At 36.1% G+C, this 26,034-nt stretch overlaps 1 protein-coding gene across 4 annotated transcripts in view; it reads left to right on the plus strand.

Annotated features, from left to right (window-relative positions):
• The window catches only part of PTPN4 (protein tyrosine phosphatase non-receptor type 4), a 229,750-nt gene extending 204,146 nt beyond the window's left edge, over positions 1-25,604 (plus strand). For 2 of the 4 annotated variants that reach the window (XM_033231767.1, XM_033231769.1), the window contains 5 exons: positions 2,670-2,816; positions 4,514-4,642; positions 7,711-7,859; positions 10,072-10,207; positions 18,819-25,604. In XM_033231767.1, coding sequence (XP_033087658.1) covers positions 2,670-2,816; positions 4,514-4,642; positions 7,711-7,859; positions 10,072-10,207; positions 18,819-18,905 — 648 coding nt within the window. In that variant the 3' untranslated portion in view covers positions 18,906-25,604. The remainder of the gene's footprint in view (positions 1-2,669; positions 2,817-4,513; positions 4,643-7,710; positions 7,860-10,071; positions 10,208-18,818) is intronic. The other 2 variants (XM_033231770.1, XM_033231768.1) reach the window with 1 other exon arrangement.
• Positions 25,605-26,034: the final 430 nt, after the last annotated feature.

A 26,034-nucleotide genomic window follows, 5' to 3' on the forward strand; every position in this document is an offset into this window, starting at 1 on the left:
TAAAAATTAGCAGTCATGGTGGTGCATGCCTGTTGTTCCAGCTACTCAGGAGACTGAGGTGGGAGAATTGCTTGAGCCTGAGAGATTGAGACTGCAGTGAGCCATGATCACATGACTGTCACTGGGTGACAGAACAAGACCCTGTCTAAAAAAAAAAAAAACAAAAATTCAATGAAAATAATGGATGAAGGACATGCAAAGACAATTCATAGAAAAGGAAATTATGCAAATGACATTTTTAATAGTCATTTTTAAATCTATACAAAAGTAGAGAGAATAGTATAAAAGAGACCCCCCATACGTCTTACCCAGTTTCGAGAGCTATCAACTCATGGCCAATCTTGTTTCAGCTAAGTACTAGCCTCCAAATTATTTTTAAACCTAAATATATCACTGTATATGTAAATTGGGTTAATTTTCACCCTTCGATGTTGTCATACTCTAGAAAGTCTTTGTACATGCTAAATTAGGGAGTAATCATTGCTTCTAGGGAAAATACAGGGTTAGGTTCCCCCAGGCCTAAAGTCACAACATTTTCATTAGCCGATAAATACATACTGTTGTTTCTGTTTAAAAACACTTTATTTAATATATATTGCTGATCCATTAACCTTTAACTCATAGTCAACAGCACTATAACTCATGCCTCAAGGAAGCTTATCTAACACATATTTCTTCCATGAAGTATATCACATCCTTCTTGAACTTAGAAACACTAGTCAGCACTTTAAAACTACACTTGGGGGCCATTTTTAAACAGCAAAATCACTAGTAAAAAAAAAAAAAAAAAAACCAAAAGGTGAAAAGTATGGCACTACATAGAATGCAAAAAGGTCACTTGTTTCCCGTATGAGAGCTAAAACAAGATGTCAGAGTTGCTTTGTTTGATCTCACTTGGAAATGTGCATGTCTTCAGATCACTCAAATTTTTCACTGCTGTATGTCTACTACATGACCAAGAAATCCCTGCAACTGTTTTAAGGGTTATGAATATATTTTAGCAAGTAGTCAAATTTGCAAATTGAGAATCCTTGATGGAGGATTAGCTACTTAAGAATATACCTCTGATAAGGCCTCTTTTTGTGGTAGCAAAACCACAATACTATTTTAACACTTGGAAAAATAGTATCAGAGTTAAATGAAAAATACATGCGATTTACAAAAAACAAACGTGCAAATGAAAACTTCAAGGAATTACTATTTCACCTATAAGATTGAAAGAACAAAAATTTGATACTACATGTAGGTCCACATCCTTTATGTGAAACCTTAGGTTAAATATACTATGGGGCCAGGCACAGTAGTGCATGCCTGTAATCCCAGCACTGAAGAAAGGCATAGGCTGGAGGGATAGCTTCAACCCAGGAGTTTGAGACCTGCGTAGGCAATATAGGAAGACCTCCTTCTCCGCATAAAGGGGCAGTGAGTGGGAGGGTATAGAAAAATATGCTTTTGGATTTCGAATTTTTGGAATTTTGAAAGTGTGTTTAGTACATATACCATATACTATAATAAGTAACATTGCTGGCAGGCTATGGGACAAGTGCCCTATAATCAATATATCTGAATAGTTAACAGCAAACTATAGATATTCTCCCTAAGTAAGACTAATAAAGAGTACAAATAGTCTTAGGTCAGTTCAAGTCAGATTTTGCTGTCAAATGAGGGCAGGTTGGGGCAAGATTACAAAAATAAAAAACATGAGGGCCTTAAATCTGTATGAAATATTATGTTGTATATTTATACAGTAGAGCCATTTAAAAGAATGAAATTTTATTTACTAATCAAACATGATCTTGAAGACGAAGTAAAAAAGAAATAAGAAGCAGAACAACATATATAGTATGCTACCACTTTTAAAAAACAGTTTTACAGGAAAGTGGGAAGTTAGTTTTGCATATACGTTTGTGTGTTGTATATAGAATATCTCTGATAAAGTTATATGACAAACTGAGAGAAAAAGATTACCTTCCTGGGTATAAACTAGAAGCTGAAATGGGAGAAGAGACTTTCTTTATTCACTCTTTGTTATTCTTTGAATTGTCATGTGCATATATCACCTTTTAAAAAAATATTTAATCTCAAAATGTAGTAGGATAATGACTGATGACTCAGCTTTCCCAAATACTATCTTACCTCTTTGTGAAAATTATGAATTTTAAGTATTATTCTGATATCCTCTAAAGTTATTTTATATGTAAAAATTCAAGCTAAAACCAATGGCAGAATTTTTGTTCCTCACAAATTTTACCCATATACTATTTACAGATAAGTATTTTTTATTTCTTTACCATGTATCTGCCTCTGAAACAGAATTCTGGGTTAAGCTGCTTTTAAAAATCATAATAGGCCGGGTGTGGCTCACACTTGTAATCTCAGCACTTTGGGATGCCAAAGTAGGAGGATTGCTTGAGCCCAAGAAAATATTTGGAAAATATTTAAATTCTTATTTCCACTAATTAAAAGATAAATATCTATAACTGTTGAACATTGCCATGAACTTTCTTCTACAGATAAAATAAGAAATTGTTAATAAAGATTTGTTTTACTGACGGCAGTTTATTGAGATTAGTTGTATTCACTATAACAGTTAGTGGATGATTTTCATATTCCTAATTACTGTAAAAAGCAATGCAAAACATTTTATTTTCATGCCCTTTTCTTTTTAGATGGAAATCCCTTCTTCCAGCATTATAAATCAGTACATTGCTTGTCAAGGGCCTTTACCACACACTTGTACAGATTTTTGGCAGATGACTTGGGAACAAGGCTCCTCTATGGTTGTAATGTTGACCACACAAGTTGAACGTGGCAGAGTAAGTCATAGTTGAATCTTACACATTGCTTGGACTTTTTTCAAATTATACTGCACATATGTAGTCAAAATATTCATGTTTATTTAAGCCTTTCTAACCTTTAATCTTCTTTTCTTGTGGTTTCTTGTTTTAAAGCATCATGGTTAAGTGCATAAAACTGTGACTAACACATAAATAAATGTGACATAAGTATTAGCCATTACTGTCATTGTTATTATTTAAAGGGATTGATGTACATCTGTTAAGGGGCTTGTATCTCATGTATATATGGAACTCTTTACAACTTAACAGTAAAATAAATAATGCAATTTAAAAATGGGCAACAGATCTGAATAGCCAGTTCTCCAAAGAAGATATACAAATGGCTAAGAAGCATGAGAAAAGATGCTCAACATCCTTATCAGGGAGATGCAGATCAAAAACTTAATGAGACTTTATAGCCAAGAGGATGGCTAAAATAAAAAGGACCTATAATAACAAGTTCTAGGGATGATGTGGAAAAAACAGAACCCTCCTATGGTGGGTTTGTAAAATCATCCAGCCCATTTTGGAAAACAGTCTTGTAGTTCCTCAAAAAGTTAAACGTCGAGTTGGTATAACTTAGTACTTCCGTTCCTAAATCCGAAAGAATTGAAAAAGTTTGTCCACACAAAAATTTGTACATGAGCATTCATAGCAGCATTATTTATCATGGCCAAGATGTAGAAACAACTCAAATATACAAATAAAATGTGGTGTAGTCTTATCGTTGGATATTACTTGGCAATAAAAAGGAATGAAGTAGTGATACGTACTACAACATGGGTAAACCTGGAAAACACTTAGCATAGTGAAAGAGGTCAAAAAGACCACATATTGTGTGATTGCATTTATATGAAATGTCCAGGATGGGCAACTCTGTAGGGACATGAAGTAGATTAGTGGTGGTCTAGATCTGGAGTAAGGATGAGGGAACAGATGAGGAAGAATGAACAGTGACTACTAATTGGTGTAGGGTTTATTTTGGGTGTAATGGGAATGTTCTAAAAGTGATTGTGATGATGGTTGCACAGTTCTGTGAATATACTAAAAACTATTGTATACGTTAAACAAGTGAGTGGTATGGTACATGAATTACTTGTCATTACAGCTGTTTTAAAAAATCTAAGATTCAATGAGGATTTTTGCTGTCTCAAAATACAGCCAGAGTACTTACTATTACAAAGGGAAAAAAGTGACAAAGAAAAAATGTTGGCTGGGCGCAGTGGCTCACACCTGTAATCCCAGCCCTTTGGGAGGCTGAGGTGGGTGGATCACCAGGCAGGAGTTCGAGACCAGCCTGACCAATGTGGTGAAACCCCGTCTCTACTAAAAATAGAAAATTAGCCAGGCTTGATGGTGCATGCCTGTAATCCCAGCTACTTGGGAGACTGAGACAGGAGAATCGCTTGAACCCAAGAGGCAGAGGTTACAGTGAGCCAAGATCCTGCCATTGCACTCTAGCCTGGGCAACAAGAGCAAAACTCCATCTCTAAAAAAACAAACAAACAAACAAACAAAAACACTAGTCAGCAGATCTAGATGAAATTTATTAAATTATTATTGTAACTTTTCTGTGAGCTTGAAATTTATTAAAAATTAAAACATTTTTAAAAATAGAACTTGAATCCATATGTATATAATTTTATTTATTTTTTATTTATTTATATCAATATCAGGTTAAATGTCACCAATATTGGCCAGAACCCACAGGCAGTTCATCTTATGGATGCTACCAAGTTACCTGCCACTCTGAAGAAGGAAACACTGCCTATATCTTCAGGAAGATGACACTGTTTAACCAAGAGGTAAGAAGGCCGGATGTCTGTTTATTAGAACTGTTGTGTTCAAGGTAAAGACTGAAAGCTGAAATGTTTTTAGTTTGAGTATTGGTTACTAGGAAATACTATAAAAATTATTGAATTATTTATCTGCTTTAATGGGGTACTTTGGAATTTCATTAAGAGTATTTTATTCTATTACATAATTAATGTTTTTCTTTAGTTTCTGTGACTCAATATGAATGGTCAGTGAAAAAGTAGTCTAGTAAATAATACTTACTACAGTTACTACTTTGCCTATTCAGAATAGCTATTTAGATACGTTTCATTATAAAAAAACTTTTACTCCAAGTAGTGTCAGTATGGTATTTGGGTGTGTCTGTGGAAATGGAAAAAACAATAGAAAGCTATTAAATTATTTTCCTTTTTTAAAAGCGTAGAGGAGAGCAACTTCACAGTCCCCTATGTATTAAGAAGGAAAAGGTTGTAACCAGGACCTTCTGACAGCAGATGGGGTGTAGATTTCTAATTGCCAGCTCTTAATTCTGCCTGAGTCAGTCCCCTTGGCTTCAACTGAAACTGATTAATAAATGATGGCTCAGTATCCCAATTGGAAGATGTATGTGGAGAGCATCATGCTGCCAATTCTGTAAGGCTGCTAGAGACAGTGCACCCTACTTTCTCTGCCTGCAGCTAGATATGCCCCTGCCAACCACTTTTGGTTTTGAAAGGGACTAAAAGAAGAAAATAACTGCTAGAGAAGAGCAAATAGCCCAAGCTATGAGTGCCCAGGACTATCCTATCAATGGTCAAGCCTTTGGAAATGAGAACTCCCCTCCAACCCCAAGAGCATGATTAAAGGAAACCGGAGAGACAGAGCCTTACTTACTAAAAGGGAAGAAGCCAGAAGTTGTGCTGATTTATAGAAAAGGAATCTGGCGTTGAATGAAGCTAAAATTACAAGAATTTTAAAATTTCAATATTTTATGGGCTAGAGTCCATCAGAATGAATTTAGGGTTTGGGGACATATACTGTGTAGCTCATGGTCTAACGTAACAGGTCAAGCCAATACGACATTTCTTCGTTTTCTCAAATAGATAATGAAAGATAGGGTATGTATGTTTATATAAAATAAAGTCTATCTTTAGCATAGTCTTATACTCCACCTGTAGATTATCCGTGACAGTTTTATGTACCATAGTGGCTTTTCTTTACACACCCTGAGTACATTAGAACTAAGACATGAGTTAGTTTCTAAAGTTTGAGCGAAACGTTATTGGGAAAATAAGTTTGTTCCCATAGATAAATACATACATGGATGGATTAATGATAGCAGATATTACAAGTCTTGAATACCTTTTACTTTTCAGGAAGCTGTCTTTAGTGTAAATGGCAATAACCATGGTTATAATCATAATATTGAATGACTGTAGCAACCGTTTATTGAGCATGTGGTGCCAAGTAGCTGATTGGGTGATTTACAGGTCCTCTCATGGAGTCTTTTTAGCATAAGACTGATGCTTTAAAGTATAGATGTTATTTCATTTTTCAGTTGAAGGACATTATTTTCTGAAACATCGAATGCCGTAACTGGCAGAGTCAAGATTTGAACCAAGATGTATCTAAACCCAGTACTCTTACTGTCTCCATTATACCAACCTTGGCTCTCCAAAAAGAATTAATCTCACTGATTTGACTTTGTGTTTTTATTTTTTTTGTTTTTTTTATTTTTTTTTTTTGAGACGGAGTCTCGCTCTGTCACCCAGGCTGGAGTGCAGTGGCCGGATCTCAGCTCACTGCAAGCTCCACCTCCCAGGTTTACGCCATTCTCCTGCCTCAGCCTCCCGAGTAGCTGGGACTACAGGTGCCCGCCGCCTCACCCGGCTAGTTTTTTGTATTTTTTAGTAGAGACGGGGTTTCACCATGTTAGCCAGGATGGTCTCGATCTCCTGACCTCGTGATCCGCCCGTCTCGGCCTCCCAAAGTGCTGGGATTACAGGCTTGAGCCACCGCGCCCGGCCGACTTTGTGTTTTTATTAACTCCAATTTTTAATATACATTTATCTTGAGATTTTATTCTTCTGATTTCCATAATTTCATCTGCATTGTATGAGGATTAGTTCAGCTTTGTTCACAAAAAATGTTTTTTACTTTACCATTTTTGCTCACCCAAGAATTCATTAGTTTTCTTTAAGCATTTCTCTGGTTCTTAATTTGTTTCTACCTATGTACTTGATTATCATTTTTAAAATACTTTACATATATAGAAATTGAGTTATTAAAAAGAGTAGTAATGTAATTAGCCAATACTTAAATGGGTACAACTATTTCTATAAAATAGTTTCTTTCCCTTTTGTTGAAATTTTGCATTCTAATGAATTTATACATAACTTTTGGTGGAGAAGAGGAGCAGTTGGTTTTGCTTTCCTTCTAAAATTCCAATGACATGAATATATTTTAAAGATAATGTCGTAGTACCAACAGGTTCATATTCCTGCTGTGCAATAACAGACCAATACACTGAGACAGCAGGGATGCAGCAGATAAAGAGTTTAATGATCACCGGGTACTGAGCAAGGAGATGGGAGGAGACCCTCAAATCATCTCCCCGAGGAGATGAGATCTGGGATGGGGTTTTGAAGGGAATGGTGGAGAGCAAGGGGCTGGGAAATTAAGGTCGTTGATTGGTTGGGATAAGGTGGATGAAATCATCTGGAGGTAGAAACTGCATTCTTTGTTGAGTTAGCTTATCTCAGGGTCCTTTAGACCAACTGAGTCACTAGTTTCATTGGTCTGCAGGACCCAAAATAACATGTCAAAGGGGAAATTTAACGTTTCATAATGTCCCAAGTTGTTATCTGTAGAACAGTTAAGGGGAACTATAATCTTGTAATGGGGTCTCTGGCATTGAGGCAGCAGGCACCACACAACTATGAGGACAGCGGACCTAGTGATCAATGCTAAGTGTGCTGCAAGCTGTGTTTAGTTTTCTATCATCTCCCCCTCCCTTCTTTCCTGATTACTTTTATGAGGTTTATAGGGACAATTTAAATAATGCATACGTCAAGGTGCATAATTTTTCATTTGTTCTTAGAAAAATGAAAGTCGTCCACTCACTCAGATCCAGTACATAGCCTGGCCTGACCATGGAGTCCCTGATGATTCCAGTGACTTTCTAGATTTTGTTTGTCATGTACGAAACAAGAGGGCTGGCAAGGAAGAACCCGTTGTTGTCCATTGCAGGTATTCTGTTTTCCATCTTTTATGAATGTATAGATGAACAGATATGTCATTTTTAAAAGAGAATACATATTTTGTCCTTATGTTGTTATTGTCACTGTAATAATTAGAACTCAAAGCTATGCTCTGAAGGTAGAAGGCAAAAGATATGTTCTAACATATGATTGGCAGTAACTTTATTATAAGACATAAAAATAATACTGATTGCACTGATTCTTAGATGCTCCTCCTTTTCGTATTTTGACACCTCTGAAATTGGTCTTAACAATTTACAATAGATTTTATGAAATACAGTACTGTGGGCTGTCTTAGTGCATTTGTGCTATGTAACAAAATATTTGAGACTGGGTAATTTAAAAGGAACAGAAATGCATTTGTTATACTTTTGGAGGCTGGGAAGTTCAAGATCAGGGTACACACAGGTTCTCCTGAGGGTCTAATGAGAGCTGCTCTCTGCTTCCATTATGATACTTTGTTGTGTCATTCTCTGGACGGGACGAATACTGTTTCCCCACATGCTAGAAGGGACAGAAGGGGCGAACCCACTCTCTGAAGTCGTTTTATAAGGGCTCTAATCCCATTAGTCCTCATGACTTAATCACCTCCAAAGGGTCCCACCTTTTCTTTTCTTTTTGAGTTGGAGTCTCACACTGTCACACAGGCTAGAGTGCAATGGCATGATCACAGCTCACTGTAACCTCTGCCTCCCAGGCTCAAGTGGTCCTCCTGCCTCAGCACCCCCCCCCCCGAGTAGCTGGAGGTACAGATGCACCCCGAAACCTGGCTAATTTTTGTATTTTTTTGTAAAGGTGGATTTTTGCCATGTTGCCCAGGCTGGGAGCTCCTGGGCTCAAGGATCCACGGATCTACTTCGGCCTCCCAAAGTGCTGGGATTATAGGCGTGAGCCAGCATGCCTCACCAGTTCCACCTCCTAATATTATCACATTGGTGATTAAGTTTTAACATAGGAATTTTATGGGACACATTCAGACAATGGCTTAGGCATTCGGTTATAGCCTAATATTTAGATTCCCTTCCTTCTTCCTTGCCTATGGCTCGTCTTAGGACATTCATTGAGTACTCCTACCTCTCTTGAAGTGACCCTACCAAAGGATATGCTACTTCTAAAAGCTTTAAGTAAACAGCAGGCTACTCTTTCTTTGAGACCAAGGTCCCCTTCTGCCCTCAAAGGGCCAAATACAGTGACTCCAGGCTTTACTGCTACTGATCCAGAGATTAGGAGACAGTTGTTCCCTCCCTATTATGGCCACCTTTGTTAAGTGATTTATTCAGAGGCTATATTGAGGTATCTCTTTATCCTTAAACTTTCCAACACATTTTAAGAGTAGAGTTTCAAATCATCAAAACAGATTATAGACCAAAATTTGGGAGGTAAAGTAGCAAGAATGGTGAAACACCATTTTATATGCCAAGTCCCTGATAACTACTACATTCATGTTCACAGATTAGAAGTTAAAAAGTTGTTTTTGGCTATCTCAATGGTAAAATTTAATTTAAATTTTATTTAAAATGAGACCGGGAGTGGTGGCCCACGCCTGGAATCCCAGCACTTTGGGGGCTGAGACAGGCAGATCACCTGAGGTCCGGAGTTCGAGACCAGCCTGACAAACATGTTGAAACCCCGTGTCTGCTAAAAATACAAAAAATATTAGCCAGGCATGGTGGCGCACATCTGTAATCCCAGCTACTGGAGAGGCTGAGGCAGGAGAATTGCTTGAGCCCAGGAAGTAGAGGTTGCAGTGAGCGGAGATCTCACCACTACACTCCAGCCTGGGAGTGAGCGAGATTCCGTCTCAAAAAAAAAAAAGATATATTTGAGTGTAAAATATTGTTGTCTTTTGTGCATTTATTGATGGCTTATTATTGTCATTCTATCATTTTGAATTTTAAAGAGGAGTTGCTCCAGTAAGCTTCTATTCCTTATTCAGATTTTAAAAACTGAAATTTAACCCCTTTAAAATAGTATTTTTCTAACTAATGTGGTAGATGGAAGGTACAGAACATTTAATTAATATTAAATGAGTAAGTGCATTTTTTTTCTCTGTTTTCAAAATATTCTGTATTTGGCTTCCTACTTTTATAATATAAAATGATATTGTTCTTCTATATTATACTTCAGTTCTATGCACAAAAGCCACAAATAGTGTAACAGAATAGTATCAGTAAGATCTTGCCTATATTTGTCTTTTTTAGTGCTGGAATCGGAAGAACTGGGGTTCTTATTACTATGGAAACAGCCATGTGTCTCATTGAATGCAATCAGCCAGTCTATCCACTAGATATTGTAAGAACAATGAGAGATCAACGAGCCATGATGATCCAAACACCTGTGAGTACTGCACTTCATATACAAGTATATATTCTTTTTTTTTTTTTTTTTTTTTTTTTTTGAGACAGAGTCTGGCTCTGCCGCCCAGGCTGGAGTGCAGTGGCCGGATCTCAGCTCACTGCAAGCTCCGCCTCCCAGGTTCACGCCATTCTCCTGCCTCAGCCTCCCGAGTAACTGGGACTACAGGCGCCCGCCACCTCGCCCGGCTAATTTTTTTTGTATTTTTTAGTCGAGACGGGGTTTCACCGTGTTAGCCAGGATGGTCTCGATCTCCTGACCTCGTGATCCGCCCGTCTCGGCCTCCCAAAGTGCTGGGATTACAGGCTTGAGCCACCGCGCCCGGCCGCAAGTATATATTCTTAACATGATGATTTTTGTTACCAATGTGTATTCTAAATCACATTTTTATCCTTTTTTATCTTTTCAATTCCTTGCCATGGTCAAATAACCTCTAGCACAGGGGTAAGCAAACTACTGCCCACTAGCCAAATCTGGCCTGTCACTTGTTTTTGTAAATAAAATTTTAGTGGAACACAGCCATGCTCATTTGTCTATGCCTACTTTGATTTTATAGCTGCAGAGTTTAGAAGTTGCAACAGTCCCATAAGGCCTGCTATTTCTAAAATATTTAATATCTGGCCTTTTACAGAAAAAGTTTTGCTAACATGCAAGTTGCCTGGCATATTAAATCTTGAGTGTTTAAATAGGCGCAGAGGAACTTGTTTTGTATTATTTAGTCAAGTGGAATGCTGAGAATGATAGTATCCCTGAACTGGAGAATCTTGATAGACCTGCTTTCTGTGAAATAGCTGTGGTGAAATTGTTTTTCTTTTTACATAAGAACTTACATTGTAGCAGCCAGGAGTGGTGGCTCACGCCTGTAATCCCAGCACTTTCGGAGGCCGTGTCGGGCAGATCACAAGGTCAGGAGATTGAGACCGTCCTGGCTAACACGGTGAAACCCCATCTCTACTAAAAATACAAAAAAAATTAGCCGGGCGTGGTGGTGGGCAGCTGTAGTCCCAGCTACTTGGGAGGCTGAGGCAGGAGAATGGCGTGAACCTGGGAGGTGGAGCTTGCAGTGAGCCAAGATCGCGCCACTGTACTCCAGCCTGGGCAACAGAGCAAGACTCTCAAAAAAAAAAAAAAAAAAGAACTTACATTGCCACAGCAAAAATTACAGAAATTAAGGTACTTTTTAGTGTATTCTACACTGAGTGTTAATTATGCTTTGGGAGCCAAAAGAGGAATCATGGAATTTTAGTGTTAAAATTATCTTTTGTACTGATTAAGCCATTGTGAAATAATAGCATTGTTGGTGGAATAGGTTACCTGAAGGAAATTAACCTATGTGATCCAGTAAGTGCCTATAATTTTTTTGTTCTTGTTTTGTGAGGCAAGAGTCTCACTCTGTTGCCCAGGCTGGCATGCAGGGGTGTGATCATAACTCACTGCAGCCTCAGCCTCCCAAGCTTAACAATCCTCCCACCTCTGCTGGGACTACTGGCATGAGCCACCACATTGGGCTGATTTTTTTATTTTTTGTAGAGAGGGGATCTCACTATGTTGCTTAGGCTGGTCTTGAACTCCTGGGTTCAAGCTGTCCTGCCACCTCAGTCTCCCAAAGTGTTGGGATTACAGGCACGAGTCACCATGCCCAGCCTGGTTTCTAATGACAGAAAATTTCAAACATAGACAATATAATGAATATCATGTTTATACTCAGATCCCACATTTGCCATGTTGTTTCATCTGTATAGCTGTTCACTTTCCCTGTATTTGAAGCAAATCTTAGTTATATCATTTTGTTCATAATATTTTAGTGTGTATCTCTAAAAGATAAGGATTGATTTTCCTTTTAAATAAAAACACAGTACCGTTATCACGCCGAACTGTCATCAATTTCTTAATATTATCAAATTACCAGTTTAAATTTCTAGTTGTTTACTAAAAACTGTCCTTTTAAATTTATAACAGCTTTATTAAAATACAATTCACATACCATAAAATTCAGCCGCTTAAAGTGTACAATTCAGTGGGTTTTGTGTATTACATAGGCTTGCAACCATCGCTACTGTATAATTTTTTTTTATTTTTGAATTTTTTTGAGATAGAGTTTCGCTCTTGTTGCCCAGGCTGGAGTGCAATGGCATGATCTTGGCTCAGTGCAACCTCCGCCTTCCGGGTTCAAGCAATTCTCCTGCCTCAGCCTCCCGAGTAGCTGGGATTACAGGCACCCGCCACCATGCCCAGCTAATTTTTGTATTTTTAGTAGAGACAGGGTCTCTCCATGTTGGCCAGGCTGGTCTTGAACTCCTGACCTCAGGTGAGCCACGCACCTTGGCCTCCCAAAGTGCTAGGATTACAGGCGTGAGCCACCACACCCGGCTATATAATTTTTAAAACATCTTCATACCCACCCAAAAAAAACCCAAGCTCATTAACAATTATTCCCGTTTCCCCTCATACCCTCTCTAACCTCCCCCAACCCCCAACCTCAAACCTAGGCAATCACCAGTCTACTTTCTTTCTCCATAGATTTGCCTATTCTGGACCTTTTATATGAATGAGATCATAGTTTGGTCTTTTCTAACTGGCTTCTTTTAAGTAGCATATTTAAAGGTTTATCTGTACTGCAGTATGTATCATTAAAGTCACTCCTTTTTATTGTTCAATAATATTTCCTTGTAAGGATTTTTGCCACATTTTGATCATCCGTTAATCTGTTGATGGACATTTATTTGGTTTGTATCCACTTTTTGGCTGTTATGAGTCATGCTGCCATGAATTTTTATGTGAACATACGTTTTCATTTATCTTGGTTATACCCAGGAGTGGAGTTACCAGGTCATGTTTTCATTCTGATTAACCTTTTGAGGAACTGCCTGGTGTTTCCATCTGTACCATTTTGCAGTTCCTCCAGCAGTGTATGAGGATTTTGTTTTCTTCACATCATCATCAACACGTGTTACTCTCTATCCTGCTGGGTATGAAGTAGTATCTCATTGCGAATTTGTTTTGCATTTCCCTGATAACTAATTGTATTAGTCTGTTTTCACACTGCTGTAAATAAACACCTGAGACTGGGTAATTTATAAAGAAAAGAGGCTTAATTGACTCACAGTGCCCCAGGCTGTACAGGAAGTGTGACTGGGAGGCCTCAGGAAACTTACAATCATGGTGGAAGGCAAAGGGGAAGCAAGCATGTCTTCACGTGGCCCGCAGGAGAGAGACAGAGAGAAAGAAGCAGGAGGTGCTGCCTACTTTCAGACAACCAGGTCTTGTAGAGAACTCTTATCACGAGAGCAGAAAGGAGGAGGTCTGCCCCCATTATTCAGTCATCTCCCACAAGGCCTTTCCTCCAACACTGGAAATTACTATTTGACATGAGATTTGGGTGAGGACACACAGCTAGCTAAACCATATCACTAATGATGTTAAGCATCTTTTCATGTGATAATTAGCTATTTATTTGTATATATTTTTTGGAGAACTGTTCAAATCTTTTGCCTGTTTTTGAATTTGGCTGTCATTTTATTGTCGAGTTGTAAGTTTTTTTTTATATTTTCTGGATAAAAGCTTCTGATCAGATCTTTGTTTTGCAAATATTTGCTTCCATTTTCTCTTTTTGTTTTCTTGATTATAATAGTTGGTGCACAGAAGTTTTGAATTTGATGAAGTCTGGTTTATCTGTTTTTCCTTTATCACTTATGCTTTTGGTATCATAGATGAGAAATTATTACCTAACCCATCAATGAGTCTACAAGTTTTATAGTTTTAGCTCTCGCATTTAAGACTGATCCATTTTGAGTTAATTATTGTGTGTGGTTTGAGATAGGGTTCCAACTTAACTCTTGCATGTGGTTACCCACTTGTCCGAGCACCATTTGTTAAAATGACTGTTCTTTCCTGTTGAATTGTCTCAGGGCTCTTGTCAAAAATCAGTTGACCACAAATGTAAGGGCTTATTTCTAGACTTTTAATTCTATTCCATTGATCTGTATCTCTTCCTAGGCTAGTACTACACTGTCATCATTAGTGTAGCTTTGTTGTAAAATTTAAAATCAAGAAATGTAAATCCGTAACTCTTTTTCATTTTCCGGCTTGATTTAGCTGTTCTGTGTCCCTTGCATTTTCATATGAATTTTGAATAAGTTTATTCTTTCTGGAAAAACAAACAAACATACAAAAAAAGACGGCAGCCAGAATGTTCACAGGGATTGGGTTGAATCTCTAGATCAAATTGGGAAGTATTGTTCTAATAGTGATATTACATCTTTCAAAGCATGAACACAGGATGGTCTTTCTGTTTAGTTAGGTATTCTTTAATTTTAATTGTAGTTTTCAGCATGCAAGTCTTGCATTTATTTAAACTTATTTCTCAGTATTTTAGTATGTTTTGGTGCTATTGTAAATGGAATTGTTTACTTTATTAACCAATAGTTTTATGTGTGAGAGAGTGAATTTCTTAAGATTTTGTATTGACAGGATCATGTCATCATGTCATTTGCAAATAGAGATAAATTACTTCTTTCCAGTCTAGATGCCTCTTTCCTTTTTCTTTGTCTTTCTTTTATAAGTATCCTGGATAGAACCTCCAGGACAATGTTGAATAGAAGTGATGAGACCAAAACACTTGTCTTCTTCCTAATCTTAGAGGGAAAGTTTTTAGATTTTCACTAATTATCATATTAGCCATGGATTGTTTATAAATGCCCTTTATCAGGTTGAAGAAGATCCCTTTGTTACTTGTTCATTGAGTGTTTTCATCCTGAAAGTGTGTTCAGTTTTGTTAAGTGCTTTTCCTGCATCTGAGATATCATGTGGTTTTATTCTATTAAGGTGGTATATTACATTGATTTTTAGGTGTTAAGTTGACCTTGCATTCCTGAGATAAATCTCACTTGGACATAGTATGTAATGCTTTTTATATATTGCTTGATTTGGTTTGCTTGCATTTTCTTGAGATCTTATATCTATATTCTTACATAATAGGATTTTTAAAAAGATTTTAATTATAGCAAAATATACATAACATAAAATTTACCAGCTCAACCATTTTTAAGTATACAGTTTAGTAGTGTTAATTATACTTACATTTTTTTGCAACCAATTTGCAATTTCTTGCAAAACCAAAACTGTACCCATTAAAAAACTCCCATTTTTCTCCTCCCCTCAGCCCTTGGTAACCACCATTCTACTTTCTGTTTCTTTGAGTTTGACTACTCTAGATACTTTATGTAAGTAAATTCATGTATTTGTCTTTTTCTTACTGACTTATTTCACTTAGATTAATGACCTCAAGATTCATCAAAGTTGTAGCATAAGTCAGAATTTCTTTCCTTTCTAAGAGTGAACATACCACATTTTCTTTATTCATTTATCTATCTATCAGTGGACAGGGTTGCTTTTGCTTTTTGTCTACTGTGAATAATGCTGCTAAGAATATGGATGTATAAAGATCTCTTTGAGGCCCTGCTTGCATTTCTTTCAGGTATACACCTAGAAGAGGAATTCCTGGATCATAGAACACATGGGCTTTTGGTTTTGTTTTTATAATTTGTTTAAAAACAGAATTCAGATATAGTCTACACATTTTGATTGGTTTATATGTCTCTTAAATCTCTTTTAATTGAAAGCTTCCTCCTTCATATCTTGTCTTTTTTTTTTTTTTTTTGGTAATTTATTTGATAAACAAATCAGGTTATTTACAATGTATTTCCAACGGCGTGAATTTTGCCAGTTTACATCCTCAAGGTGGTGTTCTCTGTGTTTCCTAAAAGTGGTACATGTATGGCTTGAGCATCTTAGGTCACATATTCTTTCTTCAAAAGCACACAATGTCTGATTGTCTTTCTTTTTGTGAAGTTAGCACCCTTGAGCAATCAATCCCTGCATTCATTAATTCATTAGATTTGCAAAATAATGATATTCTAATTCTATCATTCTGTCTGTATTAGCTGGACTACTTCTTTAAAGAGAAACTTCATATCTACTATTCGGTTAGCAAGTGGTATAGCATGTGTAGGGAAGGCAAGAAAAACATTTGATTCTTTCCGTTTATCTACAAGCTTTCAATAGAATGAATCATTTACTAGCTTCCTCCAAGGGTGATGACTTAACTTTTGTTTGGGTATTATTTTGAAATCAAGGATTTAAACATAGTTGATGTGTTTCAACCCATTGTAGTTTTTTGTTTTTGGTTTCTGGGTTTTTTTTGAGATGAGTTCGCTCTTGGTGCCCAGGCTGGAGTGTAATCCATCTTGGCTCACTGCAACCTCTGCCTCCCAGGTTCAAGCAATTCTCCTACCTTAGCCTCCTGAGTAGCTGGGATTGCAGGCGCCCACAACCAGGCCCGACTAATTTTGTTTTTAGTAAAGATGGGGTTTCTCCATGTTGGTCAGGCTGATCTTGAACTCTTGACCTCAGGTGATCCACCCACCTCGACCTCCCAAAGTGCCGGGATTACAGGGGTGAGCCACCGTGCCTGGCCTGTAGTTATTTTTCTTAATGACACCCAAATTGTCCTGTTTTTGGCCAGTGGGAACCTGTTCAGCTTGGCTTCTGAGTCCTTTTATCAAGACCCTGGTAACTTTGATAGCTTTGTTACTATCAGAAAATATGTCCAGGCCCAGCTTGTACACCTTGTGCCCCTGATTTAGAATCAGTAGTTTCTCCAAGAAGCGTGGTTCTGTGTATTGAGAAACTATTTTAGGCACCAACCTAAGGGCACTAAGGACTTTTATTTGCTTGGGTTAATTTTTGTCTCTCAAAATGTTAAATTGCACAACTAGGAAAATACATTTATCATAGGTTAATGCTTATGCTTCCAATACAAATTCAGGACCACAGTGTTTTTACTTAGCTTCTTTTACTTCTTCTTTAACAAGAATACTGGTTCTCTACAATATTAGCAGCAAAAGACTTAGAATATCACAAATACTCCACATGACACAACTGTTTCAAAATAACAACACTACCACTATAAACAGCATGGCTAATAAAAAGAATTTTCCTTTTTTTCACAACTCTTTTTGCCCTTTGAGTATATTCTCCCATAGATATTCAGTCAAATTACTGAGTTGTTTATTTGTTTGTTTGTTTGCAGTATTTTTGAGACAAGAGTCTTGCTCTCTTTCCAGGCTGGTATGCAGTAGTGTGATCATCACTCATCGCAGCCTCAACCTCCTTGGCTCAAATGTTCCTCCCGTCTCCACCTCCCAAGTATCTTAGGACTACAGGCACATGCCACAGCACCCATTTATTTTTTTTTTCTTTTTTTGTAGACACAGGGTCTTGCCATGTTGCCCATGCTGGTCTTGAATTCCTGACCACAAGTGATGCTCCCACCTTGGCCTACGGAAGTGCTTTTATTACAGGCACAAGCCACCATCGTCAGTCAAATTACTGTTTTAAAGTCCCTTTAGGGCCGGGTACGGTGGCTCACACCTGTAATCCCAGCACTTTAAGAGGCCAACGCAGGCGGGGATCACCTGAGATCAGGAGTTCAAGACCAGCCTGGCCAACATGGTGAAACCCTGTCTCTACGAAAGTATAAAAATTAGCCGGGCATGATGGCAGGTGCCTGTAATCTCAGCTACTCCGGAGGCTGAGGCGGGAGAATCTCTTGAACCTGGGAGGCTGAGGTTGCAGTAAGTTGAGATTGTGCCATTGCACTCTAGCCTGGGTGACAGAGTGAGACTCCGTCTCAAAAGAAAATGTCCCTTCAAATAGTTCTCCTCTATGTGGTTGTCATCAACTAGATACACACATTGATGAGTTTCATGATATTGTCAATTCTTAGGGATTTAAAAATTTTTGTAATTATATGCTGTATTTACATTATTCCAAAGTATAAATCTAAAAAGAAGGAAGGTATATTTAATGAAGGCTAATCTCTGTCCCTCTCCTGCTCCCTTTTCCCTCCATCCCTTTATAAGAAACTATTTTTAAAATAATTTATTCTTCCATTGCTTTTTTTTTCTTGACATATACCGACATAGATATTTGTATTTTCCTCCCTTTCTTTTATAAAGGTGATATAATATATTACATGTACTTTACCTACCTTGCTTTTTTTTACTTAATAAAATAACCTACTCTATAGTTTGTAGACTTTTATCCCTTTTCTTCCCAACTAGCTAGTATTCCACTGTGAGAATGTACGGTAGTCACCTGGTCCCTATTGATGGCAATTAAATTGTTTCCATTTTTTGTGTTATAAATAGGCAATGAATAGCCTCGCTTGTGAATATGTGTTTTCAATTTCTTTTTCTGGTTTATTTTTTGGATAGATTCTTAGAAGTGGGATTGCTGGGTTAAGAGGTAAATTAGGTTAATTTTGTTATATACTGCCAAATTCCCCTTTATAGAGGCTGCAGTATTTTAACATCCCTACCAACAACATATAAGTGAGTTTTGCCAATAAAATATATTGCCAAACTTTATTTTTTAATCAGTCTAGACTGTTAGTGAAAAGTGGTATCTTTATGCAGTTTTATTTTTTATTTTTTAAGTAAGCAAGCCAAATGAGATGTTTGTCTTTTTGGGGGGAAGAGGGCAGTTTTCTGACTTTTCTGATCAATTCTGTTTTTTATATTTTATTTTTCAGAGTCAATACAGATTTGTATGTGAAGCTATTTTGAAAGTTTATGAAGAAGGCTTTGTTAAACCCTTAACAACATCATCAAATAAATAAGAAAGCAGAAAAATCTGGGATATGTGTTGGAAAACTGCTTTCCCTTATGTTCACTGTGCCATAATGCTGCTTGCAGGAAATGGCATTTTACAAAAAAAAATGAAGAACTCAAAAAAACTTTGAAAACTTCAGCACTGTTGCACTTTATGTTTTAAAAAATGTCACTCTTTCAAAATCTATAACTCATGTGTTTGAAGACTGTTTCATGCTTTGCTCCGAACAAATAGTAAATAACTGAGTATGTTCAGGGTAATTTATGAAATTTTGTAGTGGTGCCATGCAATCCCCTTTTGGTAGAATTGCCACAAACAAGGCTCAAAATTCTCATCATCTCTGTTATACACCTGTATCATGAAAGCAAAAAGAAGTAAACATCAGGAGTCAGCTCTGGTCTTTTGCAGTGGTTTGCGTACTTACTATACTGATTACCAGATTTTATTTTTAAAATATTAGCAATATCATTCTTAATATTAGCCAATACACTGCCTATGGATGCAGCACGTTTCTCCCTGCACACCCCTGTAGAGACCTGCCTGCTGCTCAGAAGAAGAAAGGTGGAATTTGCTGTTCCCAGGAAATGCTGCACATTGTCCATTTACCAGCATCTTATAGAAAATATAAATATGAATCTATAAAATCTCTTGGATTTAATAATGTAACTTATATTTATCATAAGGTTGGCTTATTCCAAATCATGTGATTTCACATACTTGATGTAAAAGAATGCATGCATTGTGTCTTAACCCCTTAAGTGCCTTGAGACGTCCTTGTATGTCTAACGAAAAGGCACTCAGTTGACCCCACTAGGAGGTATATATGTATATTGTACATTCTTATATTTTTATGCATTTTGAATAAGTTCACATTTTAAAAAACAGCTATATTGAGTGTTATACAGTCAAAGAAGGGTAAGGAAATCCTGTTTCTTACTCAGTACTTGTGATTTGCTGTAAGAAGCAAAGATAATTTGTGTTCTACTGAGTGCGCACTGCTGCTATGGAATTGTTCAAAATCTGCACATTCCTTTACTTGAGGGACTGAGAGGTTACAGTTTAGCAGCTCAACTTTAAAAGATGCTTTATGCTTCAAATTTCATATTTATTTCATCCCTAACTTTAGGAAGACATCTAACATGCACATTAATGTTAAACATATTGATACTCTAAGCAAATAATTGTGATTTATTCATATCCATAACTAAAATATTATTCTTTAGCACTTATTTCAGTTAATATCAAGCTTTGTTCGCATTGATATATTGATTGGGATTCTTCAAAGAATGAAACATTATTGACTTATTTCTTAAGTGTAAATCACTCAATAACTAAAATGAGAGTTTTGTTTTTTTTGTGTACAATTAAATTATTCCATTTTATGTATACTTATTAAGTTATAAGCATGTTAGTAAGGAGACTTTTGACTGTCCGGTCTAATGGAGGCTCTGACTCCCATTAAGGATGTGGGAATTCCCATATTTTCCTCTTCAGGTTTTTTTAAGTCTACAGAGAGAGAGAACTTTAACATTGCCCAGTTTGATAAAAGTGAGAATTTGCTCACCTATTCAAATGTTATTTTACACAATTATGTGGATTGTGGTTTTAAAAGATGCATTTCCTAGCAGTTTCTGAATATTTCTGTAAGATCTTGATAAAGTTTAGAGTCAAATGGTAGATATTTTGGAAAGCCATTTAGTATGAGGGGAAAAGTACACATTTTAAATTTTCGGTATAGTCTAAATGATGTCGTTTCAAACATTCAAAACTCATAATAGTAAATTTCAGGAAATTAAGCTCCTAAACATTAATAGCCAAGATACCAAATAAATTATAATATTAAAATATTTAAGTTTATTTAAAGAGAGAAGTAAACATAACCTTAAGTCGAAGAGAAATTCTCTTATCTATTTCCTGACTTCACAGTCAAAACAATATAAGATAGTAAAGTAATTTATAATCTATTTGATCATTCTGTTCTATAGACAGACAAATATAATGTAGGCTGCTATATGGCATGATAAATTAAAAACTGCAAAAGTACAATTATGCTGGGGTCTACATATTAAATAACTGTTTTGGCAGTTTTTCACCTTAATTTTAAAATAAAATGTGTTCTATCTGTATGGACAGAATATGACAACCATAGACCAAAAGATACCGTTGTATAGATGTAAAGAGACAAAAGTCATGGTTGACATGTTCTTTAATTTAGGGCCTTGTTTATACTTGTGAGTTTAATCATTTCTTGGCAATGAGCACGGCTGCCTTTTTGAATCTTCAATGCCTGTCTTTAAATGCCAATCATTAGAAGTTTAGAATTACATTTAAATTTCTCACATATGAATTTTTCATCTGGGAACTACCCACTGTCATTTTTATGTGCAGAAAAGATCCTTTTTTAAAACCATATTTATTGGGATCTTATTTAAATTTAAACTTATCCTTTACAACTTCTTAAAGTGAACATGCTAATAGATAAGACTTTATCCATTACATCTAAGAATGTTTTAACCTGTATATCAATCTAAATAGGTTTCTAGAAATAATTCTAGCTTTCACACACCATGTAGTTCTAGACTCCATCCATATCAGTGTAACATTGTGTGATAAAATGCCAAATTTCTTGTATCTAAGCTACCCTCCCACTCTTCCAGCCACCCCTACCTCCCACCTTGACACCCTTAAGAAAGCAGTGCTAACTTTTATTCTGACAAGTGGAAATCAATAGTGGTTAATCAAGTGGATTTTGTAAATGCTAAGAAGTGTTTGTGAAAACCTTCCCTTTCTGAGTTAGGATGGTTTTTTCATGTTCATTTCAGGTGTTTTATTGAGCATCTGATTTGTGTCAGCGCCATGTACATACAATTAGGAGTATTTGGAATAGACTTTACATTCACCAGAAGATTGAGAGTATTTGTTAAACCAATGCATCCATTCAAAATAGAGGCAGGATAAACAGCCTAAGAAATGATTTCCTTTCTACAGTCTGCTAGGAGAAAGAGGTGATAGGGGAATGGTTGATGATTTTAATCAAGAGTAAAGGGAACATTTATTATATGAAATCTGACTTCAGTTGTGCAAAGGTATGTTAAGACATTAAGACAATTGCTGGAAGGTTTCAAATATGTGTACACACACATAGAGATACTTTTATGTGTTTATTTATATGTATATTTCACAAAGGCTAATGCCCACAGAGGAAAATTAGTATTTTATCTTACAGGTTATCATCTGCTGGCAGGGTCTGATCAGGTCTAGAGTATTTAAGCAAAAGTCTCCTGTCTTCTGTCTCCACTAGAAGTACTGCAGCTTGAGAGCTGAAAGGAACTCGAAAAATGTTACCCAGTTTTCACTTACCCCATTTTTATCGGCATTAGGAAACAGGGTCCAGCAATGATTATTGATTTAGCAGTCTGGTCTTACATGATCTGCTTTCTAATTATCTAGTATTCCTATATTATACTGGAACTTCAATAAATTATAACCTATGTGAATATCATAAATTCTTGTGAATTTTTGTCTATTTCCAGTAGAGAAGCATACTCAGCCAGTGTTTTCACTTAATAACTATGATGACCTTAAAAGATGTCACTTAAGTTAGAAAATAAGCAGGTTTCAGAAGTGATTCTAATTAGGACCCCCACTCAGTTTGCTAGTCATGTCTGCCTGACAGAACATAAGCTTTTGTAAAGTATTTAGACTGATACACATGCAGTATGAAAACATTATAGACTGCAATTAGAAGACTAATTTTTTAAAAGCACTCAAAATGTAGAACTAAGATTTAGAATATATGTCCATTTATAATGAAATAATTTATGTTCATAATGTGAACATGTAAGAGAAGTAAATAAAGCATTACTTGTTTTATAATCTTATCAGGAAGAGAGAAGGAAACAGTTTATAACAATGTGCTATTTAATATCTGTATTTTGAACATTTAAAATACTCTGATGGTAAGGTTGCCAAAGTAATTTTGAATTCATAAAAGTTGTTTATACCACAATAATGTGGGATATGTTTACAGGCTCTTTTATTTCGTGGTAGTTACTTTATAGTTCAGATGAATTTGCATTTCAGTCACATAGTAAATACAGTATAGTAAATATTTGTTGGACTAAACATCTCAATAATATAATAGGACATAGATAAATTATGCAAGAGCCCGCTTTTATGAAAGCTGGTGCATTATGTAAGCTGCCACAGTTAATACTTTGTATTAACATTGCTTACTTCCCCATTTGCTTCACCTATCTTGACTACAGTTGCTGGAACCATTCTTTTTGTGGTGCTTCCTCCAAGTGAAATAACTGTTATTAAAACCTACTGGATTAATTTTATCAAATACCAGACTTACTGATCTGTTGGCAGAGATTTATTGGTGTCTCAGTGTGATCACAATACAAGTTGTAGCAACCATTTTATAAAACTCTTAGAGAATTATGTAGATAAAATGGAAATTACCATAATCCTAAAAAATTTTTGAGGGCTAATTGATAATTTCAGCAATTTTATCAAGAACCCAATAAATTAATCCCTCATTTGTATGTTTTTTTGTTCAACTTACCATGTCTACAATCATTATCAACACTATTTTATTACATATAGACTTAACTGATTCTCAGCAATTACTACAGTGTGTCTTACAGCGTTATAAAAAACAAACAGCAATCTCTGTGTCTGCCAGAAGTTAGACTTTTTTTTACAGTCCTGATTAATTTGTTGTGAGTAGACGTCACATAGTTACTTCTGTTTGCATATAAATTTGCTGCTATTTATGTTTTTCTACTGTAGTATGCTATTGATTTCTGAAGTTATAATCATTATAATTTTTATTTTAGTAATCCAAGCTAAATGGGCAACCAGAAGTAATATCTGCTAGGGTGCAATCCATCAGCATTAGTTCAGTGCATACATAAGTAAACCAGTTTAAAAAATTTTTACAAAGCAAAAGGTAGTAGCAATATTGCTAGCTAAAGACTACCATTTTAGGGGAAAGTTCAAAGGTTTAACTTCCTGAAACCTTTTAAAATTTTCAGTGCAAGAATGAAAATGTTTGAAAGCCTTGTTAAGCTCATAAAAGTCAGTTAAACACTGTAGAGTTTCCTACCTTTGTTGTGTAAAGGATATAGAAAATATTTTTCTATGGACAGAAGGTTGAAACTGTTAACTTCTTTAATTTCATTGTTTAAAGGAGATAAAATGATATTTGTATGTCTTTCATGCTGTAAAGAAAATGAATGTATCTTTCAAATGTCATTAGAATTATGGCTTGATTCTAAGGATACTCTATTTGTTTTAAAAAAGTCTGCAAGGGATTGAAAAGAAAGGGAAGAGTATTACACTTCATTGTACAAAATGTAATTTTAGAAGAAAAATAATTTTCATTATAAACGAGCAATCATTATTGAAGCATATTTCAAATATGTACATTCTTTTTCATTTTGCTTTGCCTCTAGAATAGAAACTTTTCAGAAAATTTGCACATACTGTTTTTAAGTGTAAAATAATTCTAGACTTTTGGAGTGTGGAAGGGTGTCTGTGTGTGAAGGTAATAAATGTGTTGCTGCATGTGTTTACCATGGAGAACGTTTCCAGGCTTTGTCAAATGAGGACATTGTTGTGAGGGTGTGACTTTTGTGAAGCCAGAAAACTGTGCCTGAGATTCATTACAGTGAGTATGTGCAGCGGCCCCTGACCCAATAAATGGGTTTTGCCTTTTTATTCCCAATGTCTTGGGCAGTGAAGACCACTTGGCCCAACTCTGAATTGTAGCAGTGGTGTCTTATATGCTTAAGAGTTTATATTAATTCAGCTGAACAAAAACTACATTTTAAACTACCTTTGTAGGTATGATTAATATGTGCAACAGTCTCTTTAAAAGGTAGTATTTATCACTCATTAAACTTGACTCAGTGAGGATTTCGTTATTTTTATTTCTCTTTCCCCCTCTCCAACTTTTTAACAATCACTGATTTAACACTTTGTGAAGTAAGGACTCAAGTACAAAGTGCTCTCTTCTTTCATGAACTTTGCTATAGCTATTGAAAGGATTGGTGTCAGGCTCTCTCAACCCTGGGCGTTTCCAAAATTTAGCAATTACTTGTGACAAGCTTAAATGCCACATTGCTAAGTAAAATTGTTCCCAGGAATTCATCGAGGAGGAGACAGACCTGCTCACACCCTTAGACCCAAATAGGTGCTGCTGGTTCATGCTTTCTCCACAGATCGGCAGTTAGGTACGTCCCCCTATAGTCACAGCTGAGCTCATTTTAACATATATTCAAAGAAGCTTTTTAGTTTCTACTCCTGAATTGTAGTGTTCCAGTTATTTGCCTTCCTGGGTAAGAAAATTTTAATCCAAGTCTGGGATTCTCTGGCACCTGTCTTTTCCAATCCTTCGATGAGTTGGCAAGATTAGGTCAAATTTCAATGCTCAATTTGATTTTTTGAATTTTAAATAGCACTTTATTTCATGCTGACCACCAACTTAATTTATACATTTTAAAATAAAATTATCCTAGAGGTTTTGTAAATACGGGAAAATTTTAATTAGTATTGGAGGTCATTAGATTGGACGCAAGTTTAAATATAATGATCTCTTCATGGCTCATTTGATGTTTAAGAGGCAACTTGTGTGATCTTAGCTTTGCGAGTTTTCTGTAATTTATGTAGCACAATAAAGGATACCCAGTTGACTGTGTTACTGGACTCTGAGTTCTCACCTAGTTTCATCTAAGCTTGGTTTATTATCATTTCTGCTTTGGATTTTTTTGTGCGTCACATGAATACGTGGAAATCCATTTGTTTTCAGCGTAGTACCTAGGGTGAAGCAGATGCTGCACAAGTAAGTTTAAGGGAATAAAAGTCCCGACACTTTATATACATGTTGAGGGGCACGATTTAAGAGACTGAAACAGTTTACATTAAACTGTTTTTATTTTCTGCCAGTAGACTCTTATCTGCTTTAAAAAATAAAAATTGTTCAACCCAGTGTTCTCCAGCATCAGGATATTACAGTTGTAATCTATGTTGTAATCTTTTCAAATAAGAAAAGCTACTCCTTATTCTCTACAGTGTAGGCTTAATTTTAGAACCAATAATTTGCTATATCTGTATTATTGATATTTTTA

This window comes from Trachypithecus francoisi, unplaced genomic scaffold (assembly GCF_009764315.1).
Source record: "Trachypithecus francoisi isolate TF-2019V2 unplaced genomic scaffold, Tfra_2.0 Lachesis_group13, whole genome shotgun sequence".
Taxonomy (NCBI): Eukaryota; Metazoa; Chordata; class Mammalia; order Primates; family Cercopithecidae; genus Trachypithecus; species Trachypithecus francoisi.